The 26,583-nt window shown below is 37.4% G+C and overlaps 2 protein-coding genes across 10 annotated transcripts in view; one reads left to right on the top strand and one right to left on the bottom strand.

Moving 5' to 3' along the window:
- LRRC9 (leucine rich repeat containing 9) overlaps positions 1 to 16,155 on the bottom strand; it is a 110,975-nt gene extending 94,820 nt beyond the window's left edge. For 8 of the 9 annotated variants that reach the window (XR_008299430.1, XR_008299431.1, XM_053224506.1 and 5 more), the window contains exons 1-7: positions 16,008 to 16,155; positions 15,534 to 15,752; positions 14,468 to 14,608; positions 13,852 to 13,915; positions 13,476 to 13,546; positions 8,805 to 8,987; positions 1,609 to 1,764 (exon numbers count right to left, since the gene is read on the bottom strand). Coding sequence is in view for 7 of the 9 variants with exons in the window: in XM_053224506.1 (XP_053080481.1) it covers positions 1,609 to 1,764; positions 8,805 to 8,987; positions 13,476 to 13,546; positions 13,852 to 13,915; positions 14,468 to 14,608; positions 15,534 to 15,752; positions 16,008 to 16,055 (882 nt within the window). In the remaining 2 variants the exon portion in view is untranslated. The remainder of the gene's footprint in view (positions 1 to 1,608; positions 1,765 to 8,804; positions 8,988 to 13,475; positions 13,547 to 13,851; positions 13,916 to 14,467; positions 14,609 to 15,533; positions 15,753 to 16,007) is intronic. The other variant, XM_027065833.2, reaches the window with a different exon arrangement.
- RTN1 (reticulon 1) overlaps positions 1 to 26,583 on the top strand; it is a 351,234-nt gene that overhangs the window by 72,384 nt on the left and 252,267 nt on the right. The gene's annotated exons all lie outside the window — the stretch shown is intronic.

The raw sequence follows: 26,583 nt of genomic DNA, 5'->3' as shown, positions 1-26,583 counted from the left end.
CAAAAATAAATGTTAATGTTTCACTTTAAGGATATCTATTATATTATTAATTCAAGCCCGTTTATTTTAGGAAGAGCATTAAATATATTTAAAAGAGTTGGTTTTTAATGGCAGTATACTACTCTACCTTAAGAATGAATAATTCTTCCTCTTTAGTTAAACAATTAGGTAAGTTTCCAATTTTTTGTTGTTATTAATAGTGTAGTGATAAATATCTTATGTATGTGAATTTTATCCAAATCCTTAGAACAGAGTGCTACCAGTAGGTTTACTGGGTCAAAGGCTGCAAGCATTTTTTAGGCTGTGAATACATATGACCCAAATTACATTTCATTGGTGGTGTAGTAGGGTCACACTCATCTTCACCAGCCTGAGTACTGTCACGTGTTACACTTTGACAATTTTATAGGAGAAAATGATTGTTCGTTATCTTAATTCACACTTGGAAATTAATAACCAAGTTAAGCTCTTCTTTCAAATCTTAGTCATTTTTTAATTTCTTCTTTTGTGAAACAGAAGCTTATGTACTTTGCTCAGTTTTTCTATTTGAATATTTGCTTTTTGTGTTGTTTATTTATGAATGCCTATACTAAGGTTGTCCATCATGGTTTTTTAAAAAGATTTATTTTTAAGTGATCTCTACACACAGTGTGGGGCTCGAACTCACAACCCCAAGATCAAGAGTCACATGGTCTACTAACTGAGCCAGCCAGATGCCCCCATCATGTTTGCTGAAAACTGTTTATTTTTATTAACGATCCTTTTTAGTACCAAAGCATTTTACTTTTATTTTTTGCAATCAGATCTACATTCTGTTCTTTTGTTATTTCTAGTATTCCTTTTATTTGGCAGGCTGAGATCAGTTAACCATATTCATCTATATATTCTTCAGTTGTTTTCATATTTTTTCATTTTTAATTTAGTTCTTTTTTTCTCCCCACTGGCATTTTTTTTTTTGGTAAAGTGTAAACTAAGAATCCAATTCCCCTACCCCCCAAATAATTTATTTTTCTAACACTTGTAGAATAATTATATTTTCTTACTTTAAAAAAATACAGTAAGTTCTTATATATAAAAAGTTCTATTTTGAGGTTAATAATCCTTCATTTTTCAAAGCCTACTGTTGGTAAAGGAAATCTAATTTACTCTAAGTAAAAAAAGCACACATAATATAACTACCAAAGTACAGCTTGCTTTAAAGGTCTCATCTGGTTTTAATACCTTAAAAGTATTATTAAAGTGAAATTTTAGCACTTTAGACCAAAAAATTAATTTTGAGCACAGCCTGAATATGTCTAATAAAAATACAGCTGAAATAAACTCTAATAGATTTCAATAACTTTTGGAATCATACTGAATTACACAGCTTTTTAAAACATTTATAAATTTATAAGGCTCTACCTTTTTACAGTTGTAGATTTCTAAGCACACAACGAAGCTTGGTCAAGCAAATGGAATCAAAGGTTTAGAAGCAAACTTGGAAGTAGTAATAAAAAATTATTTCTATATGTGTATACATATATATATATATAATTTAAAAGATAATGCTGTCTTATCACCAGTTTTCTGAAGATATGGCCACTAAAATTTTACAATACTGAATCTTACATTTTTTTTCACAAAGCTAAATAATTTTATTCTTTCTTCTGGCAATTTCTGTAATTTGCATTTTCGTTCATTCAATTTTTCAAGGTCTTCATGAAGATGCCTCTGAACAGTTTTTATACGCATATTGTAATACATTATTTTTTTCATTGCTGTGGTCTAAAAGTGAGAAAATAAAAACAAATAAACGATCAGCTGAAGCAAAAAACATTATTAAGTTTGGTAGCATTATGGGAGTGTGATATGTTCTATATAACCACTGGAAAATTTTACATGCCCAATAACTCATAATGATGATAGCTGAAATGATAATGGCTATACAGAGTGCTATATTTAAACAATAAGCAAAATATAAAATTCCAAATATTTTCTTTGTGGATATTTTAAGTTAAGGCATATTCATATTTATTTCGAGGATGACAACATAAAGTGCTTCCAGATAGAATTCAATTTATAAAATCTTATCATTTAGCTAATAAATCATATTGCTAAAAAGCAAATAGGTCACTGCATTATTCCTTTTTAATTAACTTAGGGAAAAATACATCAAAAGCATTAAAAGCAAATGTAACATTTTTTAAAAGCATGGGTAAGAAATAGAATTTGATTCCCCCCAATTCTATAAAAGGATGCTCTAAATAAACTTGTTTTAGATTGAGCAAATGACTAAATTGTCAATCTAATCCCATTACCTAGAATATCTTAATACCAGTGGATTATCTAGTTATAATAAATATATAATAAATAGATTAAATCTACTATTAAGAAATACACCAGCTAAATGGTACCTACAAGTAATATTAGTCAAAAGGAACTAGCTGAGGAGAAAATAAGCAAATCAGATGCACTATTAAATGTGACCTAGTTTTAACTGTTTACCTGAAATAATGAAGACATTTCTCTTTATTAGGTTATCTGTACCTTAAATAATTTGGAAGGCTTGTACACTGTTCTGGACATGTATTTTCATAGATGCACGCTCTTGTTATGTGATTTATTTGTTAGAAAGTGGATAATCAAGATCCCAACAGAATTATTTGGCATAAAATATAGAATAGACACAGTTATATGGCATGATGAACAGGCCAAAAGAATTCCCTTTCCCAACATATGAAGTTCTGAGATTGAAATCACTAAATTCCTCTATAAAAAATAAGGCATCAGTAACAGAGAACAGTTCAGAAAAAACACGCTCGTAAGATAATGATTAATAGATAAAAAATTCCTGATAAAGAAGAGCTTATTTTGGAAGGGCAACTGAGAAGAAAAACAGTAATTAAAGAAATGGCAAGTGGTGTTAATTTTTTGCCTATTTGGAGAAAATGGAAAATCCAATAAAGAATGCTTTGAGTCTGTGTAAAAATTTTCTAATGAATTCTTAAATTTAAAACAAGAGAACGTGGGTAAAGATAGGATTGCTAAATAAAAGATAAGATTCTAAGTTAAATTTGAACTTCAGGTAAATAATAAATCATGTTTGGCACAAAAACAGACACATAGACCAATGGAATAGAATAGAAACCCCAGAACTAGACCCACAAAAGTATGGCCAACTCATCTTTGACAAAGCAGGAAAGAATATCCAATGGAAAAAAGACAGTCTCTTTAACAAATGGTGCTGGGAGAACTGGACAGCAACATGCAGAAGGTTAAAACTAGACCACTTTCTCACACCATTCACAAAAATAAACTCAAAATGGATAAAGGACCTGAATGTGAGACAGGAAACCATCAAAACCTTAGAGGAGAAAGCAGGAAAAGACCTCTCTGACCTCAGCCGTAGCAATTTCTTACTTGACACATCCCCAAAGGCAAGGGAATTAAAAGCAAAAATGAACTACTGGGACCTTATGAAGATAAAAAGCTTCTGCACAGCAAAGGAAACAACCAACAAAACTAAAAGGCAACCAACGAAATGGAAAAAGATATTTGCAAATGACATATCGGACAAAGGACTAGTATCCAAAATCTATAAAGAGCTCACCAAACTCCACACCCGAAAAACAAATAATCCAGTGAAAAAATGGGCAGAAAACATGCATAGACACTTCTCTAAAGAAGACATCCGGATGGCCAACAGGCACGTGAAAAGATGCTCAACGTCGCTCCTCATCAGGGAAATACAAATCAAAACCACACTCAGGTATCACTTCACGCCAGTCAGAGTGGCCAAAATGAACAAATCAGGAGACTATAGATGCTGGCGAGGATGTGGAGAAATGGGAACCCTCTTGCACTGTTGGTGGGAATGCAAATTGGTGCAGCCACTCTGGAAAACAGTGTGGAGGTTCCTCAAAAAATTAAAAACAGACCTACCGTATGACCCAGCAATAGCACTGCTAGGAATTTACCCAAGGGATACAGGACTACTGATGCACAGGGGCACTTGTACCCCAATGTTGATAGCAGCACTCTCAACAATAGCCAAATTATGGAAAGAGCCGAAATGTCCATCAACTGATGAATGGATAAAGAAATTGTGGTTTATATACACAATGGAGTACTACGTGGCAATGAGGAAGAATGAAATATGGCCCTTTGTAGCAACATGGATGGAACTGGAGAGTGTGATGCTAAGTGAAATAAGCCATACAGAGAAAGACAGATACCCTATGGTTTCACTCTTATGTGGATCCTGAGAAACTTAACAGAAACCCATGGGGGAGGGGAAGGAAAAAAAAAAAAAGAGGTTAGAGTGGAAGAGAGCCAAAGCATAAGAGACTCTTAAGAACTGAGAACAAACTGAGGGTTGATGGGGGGTGGGAGGGAGGGGAGGGTGGATGATGGGTATTGAGGAGGGCACCTTTTGGGATGAGCACTGGGTGTTGTATGGAAACCAATATGTCAATAAATTTTATATATTGAAAAAAAATAATAAATAATAAATCATGTTTGAGTATAAGTGAATAATTATAACTAAGTTTAATAAATATGATATTAAAACATTATGTGTTGCTTGCCCAAAATTCAAATCTAACTTGGGAGTCCCTTGGCAGAGGGGGGACAAAAAATACTGCTTTTATTTTGTTCTTAATTTTTATTTTTGAATAAGTAATATGCTCATGTTTCAAACACCAAAATAATTGAAAAATACACAATGAAAAGTACTTCCCACACCTGCTTCCCATCTGCCCAGGTGCCCCACTTTCCACAGCTAACTACTAATTTCAGTTTCTAGTGTATCCTTGCACAGTTTCTTCTACTTTATTATTTTTAAATTTTATTTATTTTAATAGAGAAAGCATGAGTTGTGGAGGGGCAGAGAGAGAGGAAGAGAGAATCCCAAGCAGGCTCTGCACAGAGCCCCATGCAGGGCTTGAATCCACAAGCTGTGAGATCATGACCTGAGCTGAAGTCAGATGCTTAACTGACTGAGGCACCCAGGCGCCCCATCTTCTACTTTATTTTTATATTTTATTAAGAATATACCTATATCTACGTTTGGGAACATAAATTGTGATATTTTACTATTTCTGAACTCTTCAATGATTACTTAGTGTGTCATAACAATAAGAGTTACTAATCAGGGGTTTTTTTTGTCCTTGAGAGTATATACTAAGATTCCATAAAAATGGGGAAGACTATGTTGTAAACTGTACATAAACAGTAAATCAACTTTGTAGGCTTACTATATTCAACTTGCTTTTCTGTGTTTGGATTTTGAGAATGTCAAACTCATTTTCACTATTCCACTTTGGCGGAATTACTTGTCCGTTTTTTTTTTTTGTAAAATAGTCTAACTATAATGCTAAATTCAGTTGCATGTTTGTATGAAGTTAAGACAAAACATGTTCCATTTGCTTCTTTGATTACCAAAAAAGAATGAAAAGTCATAGGCTCAACTACAGTTTCATAGTGGTTATTTTTACAGTACTTAACAATTCAAATGTACTTTTATGCCCATTAACTCATTGGGTCCCTACAATAACATTTAGGACAGGTAGTATTTTTATCATCACTATTTTAATAGTTCTGAGAAAGCTGAAGTTTTGGAAGGGAAAGGCCTTGCCTGAGTGGCAGGTTGTGATGGACGCAACTGGAGCTTGAATCCAAGTCTTCTGATTTGAACTCCCATGTTCTTCCCTCTTTCCCATGCTGACTCCCTGCTGGTCCTCCTGACTTTCCTTGTCACTTATAGTTTACACAAACTACTCCACAGCCACGGGTGAAAATTTGAAGAATCGACAGTACTCTGCTCAAGAGTTTATCACATTGGAGAACAGCCACCACCCTCGCACAACCTGCCTTCGTATGAATGGTGATGAAGAAAGCACCTTGGAAATCTACATGCAATTCTTACATAAAAACACTTTGAATGTGAAAAATCGTCTTGATCTAAATCAAAAGTTGAGCAATATTAGTATATAATATATCCTATTTTCGCCTTAAAACGGTGAAGAAAGGATAAATATTTTATAGTGGGAAAACTGAAATATAATGACATAATTTAAGCGAAGATATCAGGAATCGTGTAACAATTCTTTATTTTGTTCTTTAAATACTACTACTTCTGCCATATACAAGACTAAACCGAATGTATGACAATCTTAGGCAGAATGTCAAAAGAACCTGCTTTTCTTAGTTCTCTTCTTCCATCTCATCAGCAGGTTCCTCCTCCCTCCCCAGTCTCCAACACCCAACTGACACACTTCTCCATTTACACCATTCCCTTGGTGATTTATCCAGTCCCTGGCTCCACGTACCATCTTTCTGCCTTCAATTCTCATATTTATATCTCCAACCCAGGCAACCCTCTTAAATAGCAGACTCATGTACCCAATTACTTTTTGAACATATCCTCTTACATGTTCAAAAGATTGCTCAAAATTATATGTCTGAAATTAAACCATGATTCTTCCTTTCAACAGACTTCTTCCATATTCTTCCTCATCTCATCAAACAGTGACTTCTTCCCTCCTTCAGTTGCTCAGGCCAGTAGCTTGGAATTATTGTTTCTTTCTTTCCTCTGTCTTCACATCCACTCTATCAGCAAATCCAGATGGGTTCCCCCTTCGAACTACTACAGAATATGACTACTTTTCACCACCTCTTCTACTATCACCTTATATCAAACCATCAACACCTCTCATCCAAGTGACTGGGATCTAACTGGTTTCTCTGTGCTCATCTTTTCCCTCAAATCCTCTATTCTTAACCCATTAGCCAGAAGGATCCCTTTAAAATTTTTTTAAATGTTTATTATTCGAGAGAGACAGAGAGACAGAGAGAGACAGAGACAGAGAGAGACAGAGAGCAAGCAGGGAAGGGGCAGGGAGAGAGAGGGAGACACAAAATCAGAAGCAGGCTCCAGGCTCCAGGCTCTGAGCTGCCAGCACAGAGCCCAACACGGGGCTCAAACCCACAGACCGTGAGATCATGACCTGAGCTGAATGAAGTTGGCCGCCTAACCAACTGAGCCACCCAGGCACCCCCAGAAGGATCCCTATAAAACATAAGTAACATAAGTCATTTTGTCTCTCCTCTGCTCAAATTTTTCCAGGGGCTCCGCCTCACTCAAAGTAAAAGCCAAAGTGTTTCTAACATCCTACAGTCTCATCTGATCTCCCCACCCCCCAATTCCTGTCTTCATCTCTTCTCTTCCTCTCACTTACTCAGCTCCACCCACACTAACCTCCTGTTCTTCAAATATGAGAGGCAGGCTCCTGCCTCAAATTCTTTGCACTTGCTGATCCCTGAAAAGCTTGCTCCCTTACTTCCTTCGGTCTCTGACCAAGTGTTGCCTGAGGAATCCTCTCCCAACAATTCTATATACAATAGCCAACACTTCTCCCTCTGCCCCTACCTATAATTCTGTTTCCTTCACCCTTGTTTTATTTTTCTCCATAGCATTTATCACTATCTGACATACTAGTTGTTTTCTTATTTAGTTTCTGAGTATCTGTCTTCTCTCATAAGAGTGTAAGCTCCAAGAAAGCAGAGATTTTGTCTGTTTTGGTCATTCTATACCTCTAGGACCTGAGGTGTGCCTGGAATGTAATAGGTATTAAATATTTGTTAGATAAGTTAATAAGCCAAGTAATTTCATTACCAGCTCACCTTTGAAGAAACTGACTAATGTAGAACTCTGCAGATGATAACAGAACTCTTAAAAAAATATGATTGTCACTGTGAAGTTTTCCCGTTATTTTTGACTTAATGGTGTTAGAGGAGACATTCTTCCCTGAATCTCCAAAGACTCTGAACATCTGCTAGTAGACAAGAACTCTAGCCCTTTGCTTGATATTGCAAGACAGTTCACTTTTCAGACTGGGATGGGAGAGAGGATAATCTCAGTTTTGGAAAAAAGAGAGGAGAGAATGGAAGCTAAGAATAAATCCTCAGGCTGGCAAGACAAGAGAAACAAGATAAATGGATAAAGGCATTCTCTATCTATGTTGACATGATGGATGAACCACAAGGAAAGGAGGGGAGGGCCTCATATGGGGACATCCATGTGCATCCACACTCTAGATACTCAAAACCTGTCTACTGGACGATTAACTGCACAAACGAATGTGGCTCACTGGACTGGAAGGAGAAGAAGAAACAATCTGGAAAGACTATTAATAAATATGGTGAATTCCTATGCACTCCATTCTGAAATGATAGGTCCTTTGGTGGCATGTGAAAGGAGCCAGCCCCTTTACTGGGAGGTTCACCATCAGTGGCCGCCTAGGAATGGCTCTCTTCAAGATTTGAGAGATCGCCTAGATTCTGGCAGTGTGCGTAGATATACTTCTAGAGAGCCCCAAATCATCTTAATTATATTAAAGTCTACCTAATTCCAGAATACTACCACCAACCATGGATATTTTCTAATTTTGATGTGCAGTATTCCAAATGAGAGGAGGTTACTTGTTTCATTACTACTTTACTTTGGCCTTATTAATTTTTATGTATATAGCACTAGTTCACTTCTTCTTAACACTGATGATCATTTTTCAGATTTATTTCTTTTAGTTTTATAAATTCTAATGTTTTTCTCTTATTTTGACTTCTAGTACTGTCAAGAACATTGAGATTCTAGTACTAATATTATTATTTATATATATTCATATGAAATATCCAGCTCCTTGGGACAAAAGTAGAGTTGGTGACAAGAACTGACAAGATATTACTACCTACCATATGTGGACATAGCCAGAAAGAAGCAGTTAATTAAACTTCAGTCACAGATTTCTGATTAAAGATGCACTTACATCTGCCAGTTCCTTGATCTGTTTTGCTGACACATCAAACGTGTCAAGTCTTTGAAGGCTAGGCAAGTGATATAATACATGTGTGGAATAATTACACAGCAGACAAACTGGATTGGTTTTATATTGAGGATCATTCAGACATAAATCCTTTAAGTGACACAGCCTGGTTAAGTTAGTGAGGTCCTAAAACAACAGCAATGATAATGTTCAATTAATTAATTACAACTGTCCATTTCTTTTTTTTATATACCCATTATATAATCTCTATATAAGAGATTTTAAGTAATTTTAAGTAATCTCTATACCCAACGTGGGGCTTGAACTCATAACCCTGAGATCAACAGTCTCATGATCCACTGACGAAGCCAGCCAGTCATCCCACAACTGACCATTTCTAAAGGGGCCATTTGAACACTTAAGATCACCCATAATTTAATGTAATGCATTTTAATATGTGCTTAAACATTTTAAAGTGATTTAGATGGATAAAATGTTTTTTTTCCTCTAGTGAAAAACATGTTAACTACATGAAGAATAGATAACAATAGTTAAATAACAGACTCTAAACTATGCATTTTAAAAATAAAAGACCAAAGAGTATTTACTAAATCATGTATTCCACCTGGAACCTTGGAGTCAGTCACTTGAGCACATATATTTTTTAAGATAACGTTGCCTCCTCCACACAGCCCCTTTGCTAACTATTGCCCCTACTGTCCGCAGGTCTCCTGCTTCCTTCACCACCATTTCCCACCCTTACCACCCTAGGAAGGGTGCTTACCATTCTCCTGGACCTCCAGATCTGTTTTTCTCACCAAAGGCTAGGGGACACCTGTTCTATTATATGCACCACTGAATTCCTGATTTTTTGGGCTTTTTGTTTGTTTTCTGTAAATGCCCTTTCTACCAGTTAATGGCAACTAAAACCTAGCTTTGTCCTGAGAGCCCCTTTTTCCTCACATTCAGTGGAGGGGAAGGGATAGATAATGCACTTCCAGGCCAATGTCTCTCCTGAACATATATTACACTGAAGTTTAGGTCCTTGTTTACACCTTCCTTTATTTGGTATCTGGTCCCTGCTTAACTCTTCAGTCTTTCCTCTTCTACTGCAACTTTGACATTTCATGTTTTAGTTGTGCTGAGCAACTTGAAATTTCAGAATGTGCCAGACCCTACCTTATCTTTATACCTTCATTCGTGCTGCTGCCTTTGAGTGGATTGAACTTCATCCCAGATTTACCTCGTCTTTCCTGGGAGTCTTGTTTCATCCCCCAAGCTTGGGGTAGAGTCTCCTCCTACGAACTCTCTTAGCCACTGGGTTTACTTTTGTTATAGAATTTATCACAACTCTATTACTAATTTCTTATGCACACACAAGTCTATAAGCTAAGAGTCTATATGGGCTTTGGCCCTCAGTCTACAAGGTTAGAATGGTGATTGCATTTTTAAAGTGTTAAAAAAAACTAAGGAAGAATTCACGACAGAGGCCTGGTGTAGAAGGGTACTATGGTGGGGCTTGCCTTCAACAGATGTAATGCTAATTAGTAGATTCAGAATCAGAGTTAAAGGAAATCCAAAGCAAAAACCAGGAGGTACTAGTCCTAAAAATAAAGTACAAATGGAATGAGGAAGTAAGTAGTGAAGTCAGGCTGCTGGAGTCAAGAGTAAGACAGGGTCCAATGTGACCAATGTGACTTGGTTCACTGGCTGGCCCTGAGGCTCTTACTGGGCTCACAGCAGAAGTGGGACTAAGCAGAGCTGCTCTGAAATGGAGATTTCTGGACAGAGTTGTGCAAAGAATTATTTGGTCAAATTCTGCAGGAGCAAGGAAGGTAAACCATTAGACTGTTCCAAGGAGAAAACACTGTCTGATTTCTGGGTGGCTATGTTGCCTTTGACCATCAGTAGGGCTATGGTGGATAGGAACTTTGAAGTCTTACACAGGAACTTCCCCTAACCCCCACCTACACTCAAAAGTCAGATGACACTGGAGTCTACAAAAGCACAGAATCTCACTAAAAGTTAGGGTTGTGGTAGCTGGTATGGACAGAAAGTGGCGCAGAAGTTATTCCATCACCACCAGGATAGTATCTTTTTAGGGTGGGTGGAAAGGTTAGAGATAAAAATTCAAGGTAATAGTGTTTTGAGAACATTCCTAATGTGAGAATAGTAAAAGTTGCTGTGAATCATGTTTCAATGTTTTTCTGAAAAATAGCCATTATTTTAGAGAACTGTTTAAGTTTTATTCCATATAATAAAGTTTTACAATCCAAATTTGTATCCTCATTTTTTGATGAGATTGAAATAGAATAGGTTAGTGTAATTAAAATGGTAGTAATAATAAAATAGCATATCTATTGAGTGCTTACTGTGTGCTAGTCATTATTCTAAAAGCTTTACATTATTATTTTGCTTGCACTTTATATTACCACAGTACAATGCTGCCTGTGGCTTGTGGCAGTGCTAGAAGTGACAGATCTTTCTATGTAGCTATGCTCTTTGCCACCACACTTTTCTGGCTTTTCCACTAGCCAGAGTAAGATAAACTTCGACATGGCTTCTTGGTAGGACAATACCTTATCCTCACAGCACTGTGTGCTTATCTTCTTCAGCCTCAACTCATGATTCTCTCCCTCACTCTGTCCCAGCAACAGACTTCTAGTTTCTTGAATTTGCCATGCTCTTTCCACCATTTAGGTCCTTCACACTTTGCCTGGAATGCTCTTTCCCTAAGCACCTCATGTCTCATTAGTCAGCTTAAAATGACCTCCCACAGGATTCTGAATTTATCTTTCGTAGCTCCCTCTGCTCTCTTCTGCTGATGTTGTTCAAATATACCCCTTGATTTCTTACCTCCATGTCTTCGTGCATAATGTTCTCCTCACCTTAAAATGCTTACCTCCCACTGCATGTATTTTTAATTTTTATTTATTTTTAGTAATCTCTATGCCCAGCATGGGGCTCAAACTCATGACTCCGAGATCAAGAGTCCCTCCCACTGTATTTGTAGAAGATCCTCCTCTAATGCTTACTGAAATTCTGTCAACCCCTTAGTGTTCATATCAATTATTTCCTCTTGACTCTGACCAATAAAATTTTGTTTAAACTTTTTATGTTTTTAAAATTTCTGGTTAAAGTGCTTATAACACTCTGCCTCATTCTTATAGCTTTCTGGAATCTTATATTCTTCTCTGAATAAAAGAATGTGTATTTTAATAATGATCCATTCAAAATTATTTCTATAGTAAATCTACTCATCTTTCTTCGTTACTGTCTAGAGGAAGTGTTTGAATACGCACTTTCAATTTGACACTGTCAAAATTACAAATGCCATATTTTCAGCCATATTATATCCCATAAACATTAAGTGTTTTTGTTTCCCTCTCTTCCATTCAAATGCTTTTTGAGATTTTACATGTCAAATACTGTTTTAAGCATTGTGAATACAGTGAACAAAACAGGCAAGCTTCCTGCACTCAGGGAGCTTGTATTCTTTCTAGGCAGGGATGTGGATAAGCACCAAGAAGAAAACACAGGGAGAGTGATAAGAGTGCTTCAGGTTAGGGAGGGAAGTAAGGTTGCTGTTATTTTACCTAAATTGGGCAGGAAAGAGGTCACTAAGAACATAACATCTTAACACAATCCTGAAAGAAATGAGGAGATGAGCCATGAAGATATTTGGGGGAAGAATACCCCAGCAAGTGCAAAGGCCCTAGGGTGACAGTGATAGCTATATTCAAGGGCCAGTAAGGAGACCAGAGCAGCTGAAATGGAATAAACAAAAGGAAAACTGGGAGCAGCATCGTCAGAGACACAGTGTGGGAGAAGCAAGAGTGAGTTTGGAGTGGAAGAATTATTTGATCTCACATATTTTTTGAAGGAGCAAGTAGTGAAAGGGTAAACACAAGGGGACCTGTTAGGAGGCTTTCCCCCCCAACCCCAAATGCAGGTTAGAGCTGATGGTGTCTTGAACCACGTTAGTAGAGATACAGGTGGTAAAAAATGGTCAGACTGGACATATTCTGAATTCAGCCAATAGAATTTGCTGATGGACTGGATATGGGTTATGAAGAAATAAGAGGAGTAAAAAACAATGACTCTAAGGGTTGTGGCTTAAGTTATTAGGAAAATGGAGATGCCATTTAGAGAGGTAGAGAAAGCTGCAGGAGAAGATGATTCATTCGAGGGGAAATCAGTTTGAGTTAGGGTAGGAGATGTCTATCATTCTGGGGAGTTATTAGGGAAAGTAGACATAGAGATAGCTGTTAGAGAAAGTAGAAATGTAGGAGTAATAAATGGATAAAAGCTATTTAAAGTCATAAGATATGATGAGATTATTTAGAGAATGAACATAGATAGCAATGAGAAAAGATCCTGGGCCTAACCTGGAAGAGTCCATTTTTTAGATCCAGGAGAAGAAACACCAGTAAACTGAAGAGGTGCAGCCAGAAAGATCAGAGGAAAACAAAGGCAAGTAAATAGTGTTAGATTTAAAAGTGTCAGATCAGTATGGCTAACTTAATCAGCTGCCTGTAAAATTTCCAAGAGTATTGGGTAGTCCAAAATAATTAAATTGTTCCTTAAAAGGGAACTATTTAGTACATTTTCTGCAATAAGATGGTTCATGATCTAGGTTGGTAAAGAAAAGTAGACTGTTCCACTTAAACATACCTTGAAAGAACATATTTGGTTACCAGAAAGGTTTAATCTTTCCAGTTGTTCATTGGGATCAAGACATCGACCTTTAATTTAAAAAACAAGATGAAAGAAAAATCAAATTTCTTATTTTACCTCCTGCTCATATCCTATATTTTTTAGTTATATATGATCATCATGGCTTGCATATAAGTAAGTCTAACAATAACATTGTATAGTTAGTAATAATTGGTTAGTGGGTAATATTTTCACATCCCGTAATCACAGATTTAGAGATGCCTTGCAAACTATCATACAAAAGAGTCTAAAAACGAAATCTAAGAATGTACTTTTCATACTGATAAAAAATTATTGTAGCATTAGCTCATATTCCAAATGAAACAGTACATACCAATGCTGCTTATTAGATTTCCAGCAAGGTTGAGGTCATTTAAATTCTTCAAAGTTTGCAAGCCCTAAAAATTTAGACAATTATAGAATTTAGAAGAAGTTAGTAAAATATATACTTATAAATGATCTGATCTATCTGGTTGGTTCTCCAAGTGTTCTGAGCACTGGGTACTGTGTACCTCACAAACACAGAAGCTAAGTAGGTGTCTCAGTGAACCCATCTTTGTTTCCCTGGAATATGGAGAGAATTATTGGAGGAGGAGAGAAGGGGGAGGGGAGTGGAGAGGAAAGGAAGATGATGAGTAGGAAGAAAAACACATCACACAGAGTGTGTTTATAATCCTTGGCAAGTTACATATAATTTCTCTAAATCTCTTTTTTAACCTTTGAAGAAGAAATAATACCTTACCTCCCAGGCTTGGTGGGAGGAACAAAGAAAACGATGTATATGAAGTTTCTACACATTATAAAATACTGTATACATGTTAGTCTTTCTTAACAATTATTAAACTAGTCACGAATATTCTGGTCCCTAACCATTATATTATTTAGGACATTGTGGTTAAAACTCCACAGGAACAATTGACTTTACATATAAATGACTGAAATTATCTTACCTCAATATTTTTAATTGTATTGTGGTTCAGCCAAAGAACTTCCAATCTGAATAATTTCTCTAAATTTTCTATCTTGGAAATTTTATTAAAATATAAATACAATTTTTCTAAATTTCTACATTCTTGAAGACCTCCAATTTTCTGTAAAAAAAAAAAAAGAGACTGAATAGTGTTAACTTCTGTTTTAGAATTAATCCTTTTAATAGAGTAGATTATAAGCACATTTTCTTTTAAAAATCACACTTTATTGAAAAACCTGTAGCCAGCAAAATGAACTAAACATTATAAAAGAAAAAAATACAGGGGTGCTTGGGTGGCTCAGTTGATTTTGGCTCAGGTCATGATCCCAGGGTTGTGAGCTAGAGCCCTGCATCAATTGGGCTCCATGCTGAGGATGAAGCCTGCTTAACATTCTCTCCCTCAGCCTGTGAGACCATGACCCGAGCCAAAGTTGGACGCTCAACTGACTGGGCCACCAAGGTGCAGCCTTATGAAGTTTATAATAATTTTCTTAAAAATAACTTTACGTGCAGAATATTCGTTTCACATTTTTAAATATTATAAATAGTGCTATAACAAATAACTTCATGCATACCATTGTTTTCTGCTGTTGAATTACTTCTCTAGGATAAGATCTTAGAACAAGGGATTTCTGACTCAAAAGGTATGCACCTTCCCTTGACTCATGATACATTCTGCAGTATTGCTTTTCAATACAGATGTTACAATTTTCATACAACCAATACCGACCAAGTGGACCAATTTACTACTAAGCAATACTGGGTATTATTTGATCTGATCTGATTACTAAAAAGTAGAATATGTCTATTATTTCTATGTCTTTATTTCTATTTTCTCCTTTGTAGAAATCTATTTCTGTATTTTACCCATTTATCTGTTTAGTTTGTTTTGTTTTACAGGGTAAAGGGTTTTATTCATCATGTATGCCCCGCCCTCATTCATCTGTTTTGATTTATGACTCATGCATGTATTTCAAGGAATTTTTTTTCCCAAAGCCAAAGAATTCAGCATAAAATACTTCACATAAGGTTGTGTTTACGCTTACCTCTATGCAGCATTCGGCAATCCAAAGTTCTTTAAGCCGTAAACAAGTTTCTAGTCCTGATATTTCCTTTATATCTTGAGCAACAATGGTGAGACTCGTTAGATTAGGAAATAATGATAATCCAACTATACGGGGATACCCTGAGAAAAACATCTCCAGTTCTGAAATATCTGATCCTTCTTGTCCAACCATCTCGTAAGACAAACCATTGCATAAACACTGTTTCAAAAAAGAAATTGGGTTATTACCTATTAAAAGAAAATATTTTTGCCATTAGAAATTATAAATTGCCAATTGCACCAATGCCATTTTTGACTTTTACAAGAAGGAAAGTCATACCATGTAATGGTTTTTCTCTGTTCCCAAAGGCCATGGGGTAGACCAGAAAGGAGTATAAGCTCCAGAAAGGAGTATAAAAATGTTCACTTAACATTCTTGCAAATGGAGTTGAAAATAAATTTGGCTTTGACTCACCAGTTCCTTAATTATTTCTTCTTGGTTTAGGTTTTCACATTCAATCATCTTCCATTAAAAATAAAGGTATAATATATCTGTTAAGGAAAGTGAAAAGTTGAAATAAATAAATTCTAGAGTCATGTCATTCCAAGTTGAAAGGGCTCTTTTAAAAAAAATTTTTTTAATGTTTGTATTTATTTTTGAGACAGAGAGAGACAGAACATGAGCAGGGGAGGGGCAGACAGAGAGGGAGACACAGAATCCGAAGCAGGCTTCAGGCTCTGAGCTGTCAGCACAGAGCCCGAGGTGGGACTCGAACTCACAGACTGTGAGATCATGACCTGAGCCGAAGTCAGATGTTCAACCAACTGAGCACCCAGGCGCCCCTGAAAGGGATCTTAAAGCTACTGAAGTGAAACCACCCACATGTGGCCTGAAATTTTCACACAGTGTAATACCAAGTATCTGTCTGGGTCCCAAGACTGTCCATTCCATCTCTAAAACTTTGTGTTAGAAAGTTCTTTTTTTATTTTGAATTTAATTCTGTCTGTCCATAACTCCACTCCACTGTTATTCTACCTCCTGGGTTCAAATAAAACAAGTATTTTTCTTCCATACTTGACGAACACAGTCATCTCTCATCTACAACTTTACCTCGCTCCCCAGCTCATGTCTTTTAGTTTTCTCACTAGAGTTATCCCTGTTTCTCTCCTTCGAACAGGCTCCAGTTTATCCTTCCTATTACACGGTTGTGTCCCAAACTGAACATAGCTCTCTAAGTGTACTAGGGAAGAAAAGAAACCTCAGGAATTAGTGACATACCTGGCATGGGAATAGATATTTATTAAAATGAATGAGCCAGTGTTTTCATTTTAAATGATATGAACTGCTTAATATCTAACAGCTACAATAAAATTTAACTCAGTTTTTTTGTAATTTTTAATCTATCCATTATATTATTCTAGACACATACTGTTTTTAAAATACAGGAGTCTAGGTTTTAATATGATGACATGACAAAGCAAAAATGTAGATATGATATATATCATGATCCCACTTTTTACACTAATTCCCCCGCAGTTATGCATGTGTGTATGTCTGTGTGTGTATATGTATGTATATGTGTATATGTCTGTGTAAATGTATATGTATGTATATGTATATAAATATACATATATATGTATATAAATATGTATGTATATGTATATAAATATACATATATATGTATATAAATATACATGTATATGTATATGTAGTTATGCATGTGTGTATGATTATGTAAGGATAAAACATATAAACATACAAAGTGGTTAACATGAGTTGTTAACATGCAGGTGAAAGCTGCGTGCAAGGTAACTAATATTAACAACTGAGTATGTCTATCTTTACATATAATAGGCGTGAGAGGTTGAACGGGGATAGATCTAGGCAAAACTGGAAAAGAAAAAAAAACTTTTCAAAAGCATGTTTCAAAAGTAAGAATATATAAACTTACTTTCAAAAGTAAGACTATAATAAACCATTTATTCATTCTGTTAGTAGACTTTCGGACTGTCTCCAGTTTGGAGTTAAATGGTGCTTCCCTGAACATTTTTATCATAAGAGACATTAGTGCACATTTAGTCTGAGTTTATACCTAGAGGTGGAATGAGAAAGAAACTATTGTTGTATACAACATGGATGATTCCCCCAAGCACAATATTGAGCAAAGGAAGACACACAAACACAGTGAGGTTCATAATATGTGGCTCTGTTCATATAAAATTTGAAAGCAAACCAATCTATGGTTTTAGCAGCAGTCCCAGATAGTGGTTACCTTTCAGGGGTGGGTGACTAGGAGGAGGCAAAGAAGGGCTCTGGAGTGCTGATGAAGATGTGTTTTGTGATCTGCATGCTGATTAAAGGAACACATTCACTTTGAGAAAATAAAATTAGATACCTAAGATTTTGTGTGATATCTATACAGATGTTATACTTAGAACAAAATTTTACTTAAATATGTATTTTAAAAGTATATGTCTACTTTCATTCATTCAATCACAATTATATACATGTACATAAATTTAAATTTTAAGAAAAATGAGTTGGTGACTTGAGTCCATGTATTTACCAACCTTCCCTCCCTAAATCCCACTAAAATGACTAGGGAAATGTGAAAATAAGAAAGGAATGTGTAACAATCCTAGGAAAGGGGCATTGATTGTCAGAGATGTTCAGAAAGGTATTTTGTTGCTGTTATTGTTTTTATTTAAATTCCAATATTGTTAATGTGCAGTGATATATTAGTTTCAGGTGCACAACGTAGTACTTCAACACTCTATACATTACACAGTGTTCATCGTGATAAGTGTATTCTTAATCCCTTTGACCTATTTCACCCATAACCCCACCCACCTCCCATCTGGTAATCATCCATTTGTTCTCTCTAGTTAAGAATCTGTTTTGTGGGGCACCTGGGTGTCTCAGTTGGTTAAGCATCCAACTCTTGGTTTTGGCTCAGGTCATGATCTCACGGTTTGTGAATTCAAGTCCCCACATTGGGCTCTGTCCTGACAGTGCAGAGCCTGCTTGGGATTCCTTCTCTCCCTCTCTCTCTGCCCCCCCCCACCCTTGGTTGCTCGCACTCTGTCTCTCTCAAAATAAATAAATAAACAAAAAAACGGAGTCTGTTTTCTGGTCTCTCTCTTTTCCTTTGTTCCTTTGTTTCTTAACTTCCACACGAATGAAATCACATGGCATTTGTCTTTCTCTGACTAGCTATTTCTCTTAGCATTTTATACTCTCTCTATTCATCCATGTTGTTGCAAATGGCAAGATTTTGTTCTTCTTTATGGCGGAAAAAATGTTATATATATATATATATATATATATATATATATATATATATATATATATATATATATCATCTCTTCTTTATCCATCCTTCCCTTCTATCAGTGCACACTTGGGCTGCTTCCATAGTTTGGCTATTGTAAATAATGTTGCAATAAACACAAGGGTGCATATATCCCTTAAAATTAGTGTTTTCCAATTCTTTGGGTAAATATCCAGTAGTGCAACTACTGTATCACAGTGTAGTTCTATTTTTAATTTTTTGAAAAACCTCCCTACTGTTTTCCACAGTGGCTGCACTGGTTTACATCCCCACCAACACTGCATGAGGATTCCTTTTTTTCTACATCCTCACTGACATTTATTATTTCTTGAGTTTCTGATTTTAGCCATTCTGATAGGTGTGAAGTGATCTCATTGTGGTTTTGATTTACATTTCCCTGATGGTGAGTGATATTGAGCATCTTTTCATGTGCCTTTTGGCCACCTTGTATTTCTTCTTTGGAGAAATGTCTGTTCATGTCTTCTGCCCATTTTTTAATTGGGTTATTTGTGGGTTTTTTGTGTGTTAATATTTTAGATATTAACCCCTTATCAGATATGTCACTAGCAAGTATCTTCTCCCATTCAGTAGGTTCTCTTTTAGTTTTGTTGATTGTTTCTTTTGCTGTGCAGAAGCTTTTTATTTTGATGTAGTCCCAATAGTTTATTTTTGCTTTTGTTTCCCTTGCCTCAGAAGACATATCTAGAAAGATGTTACTATGATCAGTGTCAGAGAAATTACTGCCTGTGCTCTCTTCTAGGATTGTTATGGTTTCAGGTCTCACATTTAGTTTTTTAATCCATTTTGAGTTTATTTTTATGTATGGTGTAAGAAAGTGGTCCAATTTCATTCTTTTGCATGTAGCTGTCCAGTTTTCCCAACACCATTTGTTGAAGAGACTTTTTCCCATTGCATATTCTTGCCTCCTTTGTTGAAGATTGACCATATAATTGTGGGCTTATTCCTGGGGTTTTTATTCTGTTCCATTGATCTATGTGTCTATTTTTGTACCTGTACCATACTGTTTTGATTGCTACAGCTTTGTAATATAGCTTGAAGTCGGAATTGTGATACCTCCAGTTTTGATTTTCTTTTTCAAGGCTGCTTTGGCTATTTGGGGTCTTTTGTAGTTCCATATAAATTTTAGGAATTTTTGTTCTAGTTTTGCAAAAAAATGCTGTTGGTATGTTGGTAGAGATTGCATTAAATGTGTAGATTGCTTTGGGTAGTATAAGCATTTTAACAATATTTATGGATTTAACAATCCATAAGCATGGAATATCTTTCCATTTCTTTCTGTCATCTTCAATTTATTTCATCAGTGTTTCATAGTTTTCAGAGTACAGGTCTTTCACCTCTTTGGTTAGTTTATTCTTGAGTATTTTATTAGCAAAGGGTCTTTTGAATGAAAATGAAGTAGATGGCATGAGTCTGAGAGAAAAGCCCATTGGTATAAACCAGCCCAAAATTCAATGTACCAAGGAAAGAAGTTTTATAAAACTATCTGAAAAAATTCCCCAAACTCAGACCAGCAGTGATTGGGAAGATGGTGGCTTTAAGCCATCCAAGAGAACCAAATCAAAGGACTTTGAGATTTATATCAGAGTCTGTATTTGTACTCAGGCTTTGTAAACTGGAGACACAGTCTGACCATGCTGAGTTGAGAAGGGGAGGGGCCCCAGCTAGCATCACAAAGAAAAATAAGAGCCAGAAAATTATTCTAATACACTGGAATCTCTACTAATTCATCACTTATTAACATTTGTGTTGAGGAACTAATATCTACCAGTGAGAAAATGATAGGGGGTGGAGGAAAGAAAAGATTTCTCTAGTAAGGTAGCATCTGGACAAAGAGGTGAAGGAAATGAGGGAGTGTGAGCTATGAGGAAATCTGGGGAAAATGCATCCATGCAGAGGGAAGAACACATATAAAAAAAAAAAAGAACAGGATGAAAGAATAGTTGGCATGTTTGCAAAATAGCAAGGAAAATGATATGGCTGGAACACAGCTAGTGAAATAGAGACAGGTAGGATGTGACATCAGAAAGGTATTGCAGGGACAGATCATGTGCTGTCTTGTGATTTGTAGGCCCTTGTGAAGATTTTACATTTTAGTATTATGAGTAAGATGGAAATCTCTATGAGGATTTTGGGGGGAGAGTAATATGAGCTGTCTTAAGTTTGGGAAAGGATCACCCGCTCTACTCTGTTGAAAATAGACTGTAGGTGTCTACGGTAGAAGCAAGGAGACCAGTTAAGAAACACTTGTAATAACATGAGAGAGAGGATGGTGGTTGTGGTGGGGTGGAGGTAGTGGGGATGGTGAGAAGTAGTTAGATGATGGATCCATATTGAAGGTGATACCGATCTTTCCTTGCAACTGTCTCTTTAACCCATTCTTGCCCTCCCCCCCCCCCCGCCCCCATATATTACAGCATAGGCTGCAGGAGCAGCCAGGCAATGGAGCACTTAGCAAGGAACAACTTTGAGAGGATTAGGTACTCTATCAGAGGCCCGTCCATAGATGTGGGCCACAGTCTTCCCTCCCTAGGCTTATTCAGATGCCATATTAAGTAAAGGAGAGCTTTGTACCACCACCCCTTCTCATCAGTAAAGAAATCCTTACATTCTGGTTTAATGTCTGTGAACACTAAAGGAAAGCTTGCCTTCCCACCACCACACAAGGAAAAAGCCTGTCCTCAGTACATCCAAAGTCACCAAATGGCAATTCCAGTTATCTAGTCCATGTCCAAGATGTCTATTCCAAAAGAAATTAACTGTTCCCTTTGTTATTTACTAAATTTCACATATATTTGAGCCTAATTTGGGACTTTCCAATCTGTGTTCTCCCTTAGCTCTATCTATTCCTATAGTATTATCCTGTTTTAATTACTGTGATTTATATCAATTTCCATCATATTCTCTTTTAAAAATTTCTTGGCTACTTTTTCATTTATTTTTCCAAACAAAATTTACGTTTATTTTGTATTTAGTGTTTAAAAATTCACTTGGGTTTTTGAGATTCCAGTGTAAAGCTTAATTTAAAGAGAACTTCCATCTTTATAGTATTAGTCTTCTATTTATTCAAGGAGACTACTTTTTCTTGATAGAGAAAATACGTATATTTTGGAATATCAGCCTTACCTTCCACTTCATCTTATTTTCTTTCATCAATGCCTTCATTTAGAAAAAAAATCTCTCCTAATCCAATATTAATTAGCAAAACAAAATTTAATTACAAAGCTCCCAATTCTATAATTTGAATAACTGCACTTGAATTATGAGGAGCCTGAACCTCTCTGGTACTTATAAGCCTCCTATGCTTCCTCCAGTCATTAGTAGACCCAAGGCTTCCAGCTGAAGCTTCTGATTTCATCAAGAGTTGTGTCCTGTTGGCCAGCTTGTACCCACTCTCCTCCACTTTGGGGAAGTTCTTTTCAGGGCCTGACCATCTAAGAGACCACAGGTCTCCTCTATTTCCTTCAGGGAACCGGGAGCCACCAGGAGCTTCTATAACTTTCACCCTTCCAATCTCAGATTGATCCAATCACCTCCCCTCTCCACTGTGAAGTGCTGCTGAAACATTTCATATAACCAGCACGGAGCTGAAGTCACTACAAATGCATGGCCTCTACTTCAGCTGCCTCCGTCTTCAACAACAGACATTTTATATTTTCCTCTTCGACTTCCTCTCCTAGTGAGAGTAGGGCTAGACATACAGATGGGGGATTCATGACATAGGGACTATTCGAAACTTCTGCCACTCTTCTCAGGTTCTCCCTCCCACCCCTCCTCTGCAGATGATCTTGTCTCCCGTCTTCGCAGAGAACAGTGATGACACCAGATTTACATTCCTTAAATTTCTTTTCCTCCTAAAAATGTATTTCTTTCCCTTCCTGACTCCCCTCTTAGTGAAAGTATTCTTTCTCTTGTCCAAAATGTGTGTACTGATCCCATCCTCGTCAGTCTCTTTCAGAATACTATTCCATCAAATTTTCCTCCTCCTCATTTGTTCCCACCTTTTCTTCTCTGCAGTTTCTTTTCCCTCCATACATGAATGTTAGATCATTCCTGTCTTAAAAAAAAAAAAAAAACTCTTCCTATCTTGTATTCTATGAGTAGCTGGGTTTAGATATTTTCGCTGAAAAACTTCTAGATAGAGTAGTCATTAGCAACGCTTCACTACCTCCATTCAGTTCTTAACTCACTACAGTCTGACTGATGATATGTCAGGCCACAACCATTTCTTCTGCCAAGGTCAACAATATTCTTCTAATTGTCAAAGACACTTGCCATGTTTCAGCTCTCAATTTAACTTGACCTTGACATAGCGTTTGTCAATGTTGATGACTCCTTTCTTTAAGATTTCTTCTTTGGTTTGACATTTTCCCTGTGTCTTCTCTCTACTTGTTATATTTTTTAAAATTTTTATTTATTTATTTTGAGACAGAGAGAGAGAGAGAGAGAGAGAGAGCGAGCGAGCAGGTAGGGGAAGGGCAGGGAGAGACACGGAGAGAGAGCGAAGCCCAAGCAGGGCGCGAACTCACGAACTGTGAGGTCATGACCTGAGCCGAAGTCAGATGCTTAACCGACTGAGCCACCCACTTGCCCCTCTACTTGTTATTTCAAATCTACTTTTCCGATCAATTGTTTCCTTCTTGGTGAAAATTACTAATTTTTATCTTCCTTTTTGCTGTGCAACTTCCTTCCTGTGCAAATCCAATTTCCAGTATGGAAAGCTACATCTGAATGTGTCACAGGCATCTTAAATTCAGTGCGTTCAAACCTGGAGTCATATTTTCGAGCCAGCTTTCTTCTCCTAGTGTATGCTTTCTCTTGGTAAATTGCACCATCTTTGTAATCATCCATATTAGAACCCTGGGACATATCCTTAACCACTCTTTTAGTCTTTCTTCCATATTCACTTGCTCATTAAATCCTTCTGAATATACCTCTTAAATGTCTATCATTTCCCCCCTCCTCTCCATCTATTTGCCTCTGCGTTAGTTCAGGCCTTTATCACTTCACCTTAATTGGATGCTCTCCTTACAGTCCTACATCCATCCCTCCAATCCACCTTCTACACTGCTGTAACGGCCAACCTCCCAAAAGGTAAATCTATTTAGGCTACTCTCCTTGGAAGGTATTCATGGTATCCATGATCTGACCCCTGCCTGCTTGTCAAGCTCATCAACCACAAACTCCCAACACCTCAGAGTCTGGCCACAGCTACAGTTCTCTGAATGAGCTGGGGCATTTCTGCATTTTGGCATATGCAGTCTTCCTTTCCTAAAATGCCTTTTTCCCTTGACTTTATGGCATACTCCATACATCCTTAAAAATTTAAATCAAGGGTCTTCTGTATGAAGACTTTAATTCTCTCTGGTAGTATTATAATCATTCTCTTCCTTGTTAAGGCCTGCATACTTTCTATTTATGGCACCTGTCCTACTCTACTGTGATGCTTGCAGGTCCTTCCTCCCTACCAGGTGACATGTTCACCGAAGGCAGGGTCAATGAACCTATCACTGTGCCTGGCACTTGCTTGGTGTTCCATATAAGTTTGTTAAATAATTTGAATTAATTGTCATGCTACAGGGTCCTATATGGTATAACTTGGAATATAATATAATAATATGTAAATATTTGCCATACAAGACCAGAGTATGATAATTAGAGTATAAAGCACCATGTTCTGTCTGCCATGAGAGCTGGGTAGGGTATTATTCTGAAAAATCAAGTTTCTTTTCTACAAACTAGAAGCCCTGTATGGTCAAATTGTCTCCTCCCTTGGGTATAAAGAGATCAGAATCCACCTGTTAGCACTGATGGGCCAAACAAACACCTTTCTGGCTCTAGGTGAGCAGTATCAAATTTGGCCAATAAGCACTTGATTCTCTCGGTTCTGTACCTTAACGTCTGCAGGAAAGGCTGCACAGGTGACTGTGAGCCACCTTCTCTTTTATTCTTCTCTTAACCTTTGCTCTGGTCACCCTGATGGCCTTCAATAAAGACATGGAACTGTCTCATTATTACCATCTCCATTGCACCATTACGGGGGGTCCTTTGACCACAGTGTTTCTTCTCTCCCATCTTCCTCTCCGGGGCGGGCAGAGTGGCAGGAGGGAGAAGCAAAGACACCCGAAGGCCACAAGGTGAGGCACACTCACCTTATCCCAGAAAGAGGATGGATTCCAGGGCAATCCGAGACAGAGCAGAGTCCACTCCGATTTCCTAATCCCTATCTTGCAACAGCAGGCACGACACCCTCTCTAATCCAGGGTCTGGTGTGTATACGCGACCGGCTGCGGTTGCCTAGGAAACCTGCCCTCCGCCTCCAGCGACCTTGGAGTGGGGAGGGGGACATCAAGGGGTGGGAAAAGCAGCGGCCGAATCCGTTTCTGGATCACGTGGCGGCAACCTCCAGCCAATCAGCAGAGGTAGGGGTCCACCCGGAAGACCCCGCTGGTGCTGCTGGGAAATGGCGGGGAGCTTATTGCTCGTGGGTGTCATTGTGCCCGCGCGCATCTTTTCGCCTGCTGTCGCAGGATCGGAGGACCGGACCGGAGGCAACGAGTTGTGGGCATGATGGCAGAGACCTAGTCGTGCGGCTTCCTCCAGTCCCGGCTCTCTCCCATTGAAAGCCTTTAACCTTCGGGGCCTGGAAGGCCGGAGCCTTGCTGAACTGGAACCTTAAAAGTCATGTCGCTGTGATGTCATAAGGCGACCAGACAGCCAGGACACGTTCCGATCCCCCCTCCCGCTCCCGGCCCTGGCGTGGCCTCGGAGCCCCAAGAATGTAGCTGACCACCGCCTAAGCTGCAGAGCGCGGAACGAGCAGAATCGAAGGACGGAGCAGGCAAACAAACGCCCTGGTGCCTCTAGAGAGGAGATGGACCCTCCAAGGGTCTTCTTACTGTTCTTGGACCGGCTCTAGAGGGTCCTTTAAATATTCCAAAATGTTCAGGAGGCAAAACATATTTATAAAATAAAGTAGAACTTAAAGAGGGACAGGGAGGAACTTTTTTTTTTTAAAGGGTGAGCAGAAGGGCTGAGAAATGAATGCATTCAGTAAAAGGAAAATCAAAGGAACTGTAGCTGTCATTTCATTTTCTAGATCTGCCTGTCCCAATATGGGAGCCACTAGCCACAGCCACACGTGGCACTTGAACACTTGAATTGAAGTGTACTATAAAATACACATTATTATTTTTGATATATCGGGTTAAATAAAAATGCGTTATTAAAATTTTACTTTTTAAAAGAGGCGGTTAGAAATTTTTAAATTACACATGCGACTTCTATTATGTTTCTGTTGGACAGCGCTGCTGAATTTTTTGTGGTTCAGTTGGTTTGCATAGAATATTTATGACGTTCAGTTCATGCAAAATAGTGCCTGTAGTGCTCTTTTCCGTCACCAGATGGCCGCCTCATTCTATAGACTAGTTTTAAACTTTCTCAAGAAAAATAGAAGTGCAGATTTTAAAAATGTCTCTTTCCGTTTATAACTATCAACAATTCAACATACTTGTCATGATTCAATTGTTTTTTTCTATATTCACTGTAAACACGAACATGGAAAAAATAGACTAATTTTCCTTGTACATTTCTTATTTCACAGGAATTTGTTTACATTTGTCATTAATTGCTGAATTAAAAATAAATTAATTGAAGTGTTTGTGGCTTAAGGATTTGAAACAAATACCAGGGAAATCTGAT

The sequence above is a fragment of the Acinonyx jubatus genome, chromosome B3, assembly GCF_027475565.1.
Source record: "Acinonyx jubatus isolate Ajub_Pintada_27869175 chromosome B3, VMU_Ajub_asm_v1.0, whole genome shotgun sequence".
NCBI lineage: Eukaryota > Metazoa > Chordata > Mammalia > Carnivora > Felidae > Acinonyx > Acinonyx jubatus.
Note: the sequence above shows the minus strand (reverse complement) of the source record. Positions and strands in the feature narration are given on the sequence as shown.